The sequence below is a fragment of the Garra rufa genome, chromosome 11 (genome assembly GCF_049309525.1).
Source record: "Garra rufa chromosome 11, GarRuf1.0, whole genome shotgun sequence".
Classification (NCBI taxonomy): Eukaryota; Metazoa; Chordata; class Actinopteri; order Cypriniformes; family Cyprinidae; genus Garra; species Garra rufa.
The window spans coordinates 30,889,044-30,896,506 of NC_133371.1; the positions used below are offsets into that span (position 1 = coordinate 30,889,044).

Consider the following 7,463-nt stretch of genomic DNA (forward strand, 5'->3'; position numbering starts at 1 on the left):
CAGGAGCACACTGTAAGTCCACGGATTGTTCCTTTTCTGGCCCCGGAGCGCGCACAAGGATATTTTTGGATCGCAAAAAAGAGTGCGCTGGAATAGTGGAAAACAACCGGAATGGTGAATTCTGTGAGGAATTGTCTGTGGATTTAAATCGCCGAGGAGCAGCTTCATTCATGTCACCGGACCCGCGGTTGAAGAGTGGATTTGAACGTGTTTCAAAGTCCGAAAACATTTGAGAGTATGCGACTCGTGTAGCTTTTCGCGTGGGATTTTGACAACAAATATCTTTAGTGTAGTTAAAATCCGTAGTGCGTTTACAAACTAAAAAGCATCCACTTTGCAAACAGTGTTCACATGTAGGCTACTTGACAGCGTTCTTCTAAAATGAATGCGTTTCTGCGTAGCCTTGCGGTCGTTTGACGTTCTCTCTTTTTTTAATGCAATATAACATTGTGCCTTCCAAACTAATGTTGTGGTTTTGCCACCAATATACGGTGCTCTGCTGTGCACGGGCTGCACGGCATTCGGTCAACATTAATGTTGCAAGAGCTCAGAAATAGTTTCAAATCGCGAAGATCTGAACGTAAATAACTCATCTAGAGTTTCAAGTTGTCGTATGTTCAGGACGAAACGCTCAGGTCTTGTGCGGCGACTCTGGAGAAGCCGTTTGATTCCAGATAAAGAGGGGGGCGATGGATATGGCAAAAGCGGCGAGGGGTCTCGAGACGATCTGCTTGGCTCCAACCCAGAGAAAATTCCCAAGACGGAGTTCAGACCGATGACCCCGAGCGGGTCGCCTGGCGTGGACTATGGGGAAGCGTGTACGAGGAATCCCACTGCGAGCAGCGGTGGTGGCACCTCAGGGGGCGTTTTGGACCAAGATGGGGGTACGGTGTGTGCGGTGGGAAGCCCGAGGTCTGTGCAGGACAGCGATAGTAGAACAGTCACTTGCTGTTTATTTAAAGATCGGGACCATTATTCTGGGTCTAGAAGCCCGGAGCCAGGCTCGTGCCAGTTCGTGCTGAGGAACATTGGCTCTTCTCGGGACCCCGGTCCTCTTGAGAGCCAGGAGACGAAACCTCGCTCCGTCATGGAGCAGGAGCTCAAGACCGCCACCTATTCGCTCTTAAAGAGGCTAAAGGAGAAAACCTTGGATACTTTGTTGGAAGCCGTGGAGTCCAAGGGAGGCATGCCGAGCGACTGTGTGATGGTATCGCGGACCGAGCTGCGGCTAGGCGGCCACATGGCTCCTCCACAGCTGCTCATCTGTAAGCTTTACCGGTGGTCAGACCTGCAGCACACGGCCCAGCTTAAAGCGCTCTGTGAGTGCAAGAGCTTCGGAGCTCAGGACGGTCCGGTAGTGTGCTGCAATCCATATCATTATAGCCGACTCTGTGGGCCAGGTAAGCGAAGCGATGTCTAAAACCTGAACTGACTAGATTTTACTCATTATTAGGCTTCACTTTCAACCTGCTGTTATGCCAAAGGGCTTTCCTCAGGGTTCCCCTAACAGATGCACTGAAGCTTTGTTATTACAGTGATTCATGTACTACAGAATGCCATTGATAAAATGAGTGCAATAGCAAAGAAGAATTTCCACTTGCTATTCAGTGTGAAAAGAAATACGGTTAGTCAAATTTAAGCAATTACGTTTCAGTGCTTATTAAGTAACGACAGCAGTGCCTTGAAGAATACCAGTTTGCACATTGTTCACAATTTAGCATTTCTATACTGTCCTGTTTTTATTTTCTGCTACTTTGTAATTTTTTCAATACAAACATAATCGAATGCATGACGTTTTTAAATGCATTTAATGCAGGTTTTTGAACTGACAGTAGATTACATGTGTGACCTTGATTAAATTAGGCTACTGCTTAGTTTATTAATTATCTGTTCATACATGGGTTATGTAGGCTATTCTCCAAAATGATTGTTTCAAATAGTAGTACAGTTGGGACGTATATTTTTTATTTAATTTAGATAATTTCATGAGTGTACTGATCTCATGTAAACACTGGCTGTGTGGCTTTTAAGATCTAAAATCTAAGTCCTAAGGAACGCAAATATGTTTTCATTCGATCTTTTTCTTAGTCAAGTCGTTAGCAATAATATAGCCATAAACTGGGTTCTTTCAACTCACAAGGCTCATAATGACCAATTCTTGTTAGTTTCTAAATTTCAGATGCTATTGTGGTGCGTTTAGTCCCAAACAACTCGTTAAACTGCTCTTCACATGCTTTAAAATCCCACAGATTGATGGACTAACCTAACGATTCGAATTCCTAGCATTCACATGATAGATTGACAGTCGCATGAGGAGACCACTGGCAACCTGAGGCACTTGGCAACCTATAAGTCAGTTTTTCCACAATAAATCCCCGTATATTAAGAGATAATTTTAATCAAAGGCTTCGAACTGACAATTACACTCTTTGCTCAGCATTTTATTGGAGTTTCTCAGAGCTTGAGTCGCTTGAGGGAGACAGCAGCCCCTCTCTCTCCCCTCTGTTCTCTGTAGAGACACACATAGCTCACAGGCGCTCATGCGTGTCCCCATGAAGATGGTATTTCTTTCATGCGATTGAACAACAGAGCCCTCTCAATCTTCAAACTCCATCAATGGTTTTGACGGGTTTTTTCAAGGTTAATTTTCACAGACGACGTTAAAGACTGAAATCCTATTGTTCAGACTTTGCCCTGTGCCTATGAGCGCATTTAATCACGTAAAACAATGTTTGAGCAAACATTTCAGTGTATTTAGCAAGGGCTTACAAAGAATCTTTAGCTGCTGGATTTGTTTAGCAATGTTTAGCGAGAAATACTTTTATTTTGCTTTGCAGTTTAAGCTGACAGTATTTTAAGATTACTTCGCTTCTTTTTGCGACGACTTCATCGCTTTGAAATTATATTAGTTTCAAGTTGCGCTTTAAAAGTCACTATTTTTTTCCTAAGGAGGACCCCTCATGCTATTTAGGTGAAGGAGTGGCGGTAATATACAGTTTGCATACAACTGGCGCCAGACTGACTCGCTGTGTATCTGAGTGACTGAGTTTAGGATCCTGGCAATTACTGCCGCCACTCTTAAAGAGACAGTCCACATTATGCTTTTATTTTTCCCCCCACGACCAAAAGGCGAGGTCATTACTTGTCCAGAGACTTTTTTCCTTTGTGCCTTCGAACTTTTAATGCTTTCCTTTGTTACTAGACGAGTTTTTGCGCGTTGTAAATTCGAAAAAACTAATTATACAGGCTTATACACGTTGTTTTTGTATTAGTCCTAAATGGGAAAAAAAAATCGTCCATGATTGGTGTCCATGCCATTAAATAGTGAATCATCTATAAAACAACCTTGTGTTTTATTCAGCTTCAAAAGAATTTTGCCTCAGAAAGATGAAGTATGTGACACTGGACCACAAAACCAGTCATCCAGTAAATTTGTTAAAAATTGAGATTTATAAGTCATCTGAAAACGGAATAAATAAGCTTTCCATTGTTTTTTATTTGTAAGAATAGAACAATATTTGGCTGAGATGCAACTATTTGAAAATCTTGAATCTGAGGGCGCTAAAAAATCTAAATATTGAGAAAACCACTTTTAAAGTTGTCCAAATGAAGTTCTTAGCATTGCATATTAGCGTTTTGATATATTTACGGTAGGAAATGTACACAATATCTTCATGAAATATGATCTTAATACCCTAATGATTTTTGGCATGAAAGAAAAATTCATAATTTGACCCATACAATGTATTTTTGGCTATGCAAATATACAAATATACCTGTGCTATTTAAGACTGGTTTTGTGATCCAGGGTCACACATATATATTGTTCATATATAGTAATTTATTTAAAATAGGCCGAATTATTTATTTAACTCACTGTTATTGTGTATGTGGATGTTTAAAATAATTTAATATTATGTGCTTACACAAAGTCAGTTCATGATACGTGTTTTCTTTTTAATCCAAGGCGTAGTTGTTTTTAATCTAGTATTTAAATAGAAATGGTAATTGGTGTTTTGTTAGTTTACTGAAACTCAATAGAAAATTAAAATATTAAACTTAGCTGCTATTAAAAGATATATTAAGTATTTGTGCATTTTTATTTATTTTTTTTTTAGCTGTTGAGACAACATGCAGTACATTCTCTGCAGTGATTTTGAAAAAAAAAACGTGAAAAAAATGTAACTTGGTAGAACGCTCTCATTGATATTTTAAAGCATTATAAAATCAGAAAAAAGTAAATAACTGAATATGCACGAAGGAAATGTGAATAACTTTGAATTTAGCAGATATCTGGTGCTTTCTCTGCAGTTTTGTGTATACAGATATCATATGAACCTACAGTATACATACATATATACACTATTTATATACACTACCAGTCAAACAATTTTGTGCAGTAAAATTGTTTTTTAAAGAAATATCTTTTGCTCACCAAGCCTGCATTTATTTGATCCAAAGTACAGCAAAACAGTGACATTTTGAAATATTTTTAGTATTTAAAATATCTCTTCTTTTATTTGAAGAGTGATGAAAATTTAGGTTTGATCACAGGAATAAATTAAATTTTAAAATATATTCAAATAGAAAACAGTTATTTTATATAGTAAATATATTTTAAAATTTTACAGTTTTTGCTGCACTTTGGATCAAATAATTGCAGGCTTGGTGAGCAGAAGAGACTTACTATCTAGTCTATCCAGACATATCTATATTTAATATATCTAACATATCTATATTTAATTTCCCCATGTTTTTCAATTCAAATTGTAATCATACTGCTGTTGTATTATAGAGTCACCCCCTCCTCCATACTCAAGACTTTCCCCCAGCGAAGAACACAAGCCACTGGGTAAGTTTCACATACACGCTCTAATTGCTAATTAAATATGTATTTATTTAAGAAGTCGCTGTAAATGATAATGTACATGTGCATACTGAGGGAACAGATGATGGGGGATCATTTACTGACAAATTGAATAAAATCATCTGTGTAACAAAATAACCTGGCCAGTGCCATCAGTTGTCACCCACTGGTTGAATCCCTGGCTTTACGGAGAGCCAAAGGGGAAGCAAAAAGTAGAACAACGTGAAGAATTTTAATGGTGGCAATTAGGCACAGTGACCAACTGAGAGCCAGCAGAGGCTGCAGCCAGTATCCGGCGGGCCCATTTTCAGCATGCCAATCTGGAGACGGCCTGGGCTCGGCCCTGTCTGTTGTGAGGGTTGCTGGGGCCTGGCACTGGGCTGGGATATCCTCACGGTACCATGGCTAGCATCGGCCACACTGTTGACAGGAGGTGGGCTGGAGAAAGGGTACCATCTGGAACTGATGCTTTGGTGGTTTCCAGCTCAGCTTGTTAATTGTGATTGCTTTTTTTTTTTAGATCAGCATCTTAGAAAGCAGAGAGCGGCCTGATAACTCATTTATTTGTTTCTAGGATTGGCTCAAAAGCAGCATTTGAGCTGTTAATACCAGTGCGCAATTCTCACTAGCAAAGCAAAATACGTTAACGTGCTTCTATGTGAAAAGATTTATATACAATAATACAATATAATTGTATAATACAATATACAATATCCTTAAAAATTTTGCAATTTAGTTGTATTAAATAAAAAAAGTCTTAAATGGTACAAGAAGTCTTAATTATGATTTTCAGGACGGAAAGACAAGATTTGCTATATGGCACTTTGAAAGGTTATGGTTTTATTGAATAAATATGAGCTGCACTTTTTAAAGTTAAGTGTTGTGGTGCTTTGTTAACAGGAAACAACATTTTTCTGCCGTTCCGAAAACGCCACCTGCTGACAGAGAATAAATTAGCATTTTCAATCAGCCAGATTGCGTTTTTTGTTCAGACTAATGCGAAAACCACACCATATTTTTACCCTGCAAACAAGCAAGTTGTAAATGTGAGCTGGTGGATCGACAAGAAGATTATAAAAAAATAAACAATTAAGTTTAATGTTATTTAATTAATGTCATGATTGATAATTCTTCTTTAAATCAATATAATAACTGATACTTTTGACTCATAAATTTTCTTAAAAATGGTTTGAAGGCTGAAATGTGAAGTTTGTAATTTTATAAAATGTTTTGTTTTTGTGAAAACAAATGACCTGTATTTCAACTGTAAATCATTTTACAGTGTGATGTTATCATAGATGTTGCCCTACCCTGCTCATATGGTATTAATTTTATTTGTGCAGGTCTTAAAAAGTCTTAAATTTGAGCTTAAAAATCCTGCAGATACCCTGATTTAGAAAAGTCTCTTATTCTCACCAAGACTACATTTATCTGATGAAAAAATACAGTAAAAACAGTAATATTATGAAGATTATTACAATGTAATATAAATTTTAAAAATAAATCAATAAAATAGCTTATTTTAATGAATTCTTTGTATTCTTTTATTTTTATTCTTATGGTCAGAAATCAGAATCTGATTTGGTGCTCAAGAAATGTTTGAAAAGTAAGATTTATGTTGACACAAGAACGGCATTTATTTGAAATAGGGTATTTTGTAACATTATAAATAAATCATGAACAAAAATAATTAATTTCTTTTAAAAATCTGACTGACCCCAAACTTTTGAATGGTAATGTAAGTATTTCTATAATATAAATATTATATTATAGTGAAGACTGTGGCATGTTGCTTGGTAGCAGTACTTTTAACACTCCTAAAATGTTAATTAAAATTGAAAAAAAATAATTTACAAACTAACCAGATGACATACTTTGTCTCCTCAGATCTGTCAGATTCCACACTGTCTTACACTGAAACAGAGGCTGCCAGCTCGCCTAACGTCACCCAAGGGGAATTCTCAGGTGAGTTTTCTTATTTCAAATACTTCTGCTCTGAAATGTTGAGCTGTTTTAATTCAGTTTGTCGGGAAGCTTTGTGTCAGCCTGGCCTGTGATACCATTGTCAGACGACTTGTTGCTGTTTTTTCCAGTCCCGGAGAGCTCATGTGGTAACATCTTTGTTCAAACAAAGGCTACGTGCCTGTGACGGTGACCTTGCACCAGATATTTACTTTTCCCCCCTTTCTGCAAGAGAGAGCAGTGAGCATGCAGAAGGTGTTTTTCCTATTAGTTGTCATCTCAAAGTTTGGCAGGAATGTTCCAGTGACATAAGTTTGCATTTGTTTTAAAGGCCGGGAAGGGGTTAAGTGCTTGGTAAAAGTCTAAAATGCAAAGAAAACAGCAAGGCATACCTTCCACTATCCTAAGTTCTGCGGGTTCCCATGGAGTGTGTTTGAATAAATGAGCAAACTTTGCAGGTAATTTGGTTTTTATGTTGTGCTTTGCTCCTCCTCATTAAAGGCCATTAGGAGTGGAGAGAGTGCGGTGGAGATAAAGCTCTCATTGTGAGCCCAGCAGAGGTTCAGTGGGCCGTGTTGGCTGGCCATAGAGCCTGCCTCCCCTCCTCTGTTTTCTTTCAGAAATATTTGAGTGG

At 37.9% G+C, this 7,463-nt stretch overlaps 1 protein-coding gene across 1 annotated transcript; it reads left to right on the plus strand.

Moving 5' to 3' along the window:
* The first annotated feature begins 535 nt into the window (after positions 1–535).
* LOC141345310 (mothers against decapentaplegic homolog 6-like) lies at positions 536–7,016 on the plus strand. The gene is made up of 4 exons (XM_073850177.1): positions 536–1,400; positions 4,796–4,852; positions 6,755–6,832; positions 6,961–7,016. Exons 1-4 carry the CDS (start codon positions 614–616, stop codon positions 7,014–7,016), a joined length of 978 nt encoding a protein of 325 aa, XP_073706278.1. The 5' UTR covers positions 536–613.
* Positions 7,017–7,463: the final 447 nt, after the last annotated feature.

Coding starts and splice junctions, on each gene's coding strand:
- LOC141345310 (XM_073850177.1), top strand. CDS start 614: ATGTTCAGGACGAAACGCTCAGGTCTTGTGCGGCGACTCTGGAGAAGC. Junction 1,401..4,795: donor TAGCCGACTCTGTGGGCCAG/GTAAGCGAAGCG, acceptor GTTGTATTATAG/AGTCACCCCCTCCTCCATAC. Junction 6,833..6,960: donor CACCCAAGGGGAATTCTCAG/GTGAGTTTTCTT, acceptor TGTTTTTTCCAG/TCCCGGAGAGCTCATGTGGT.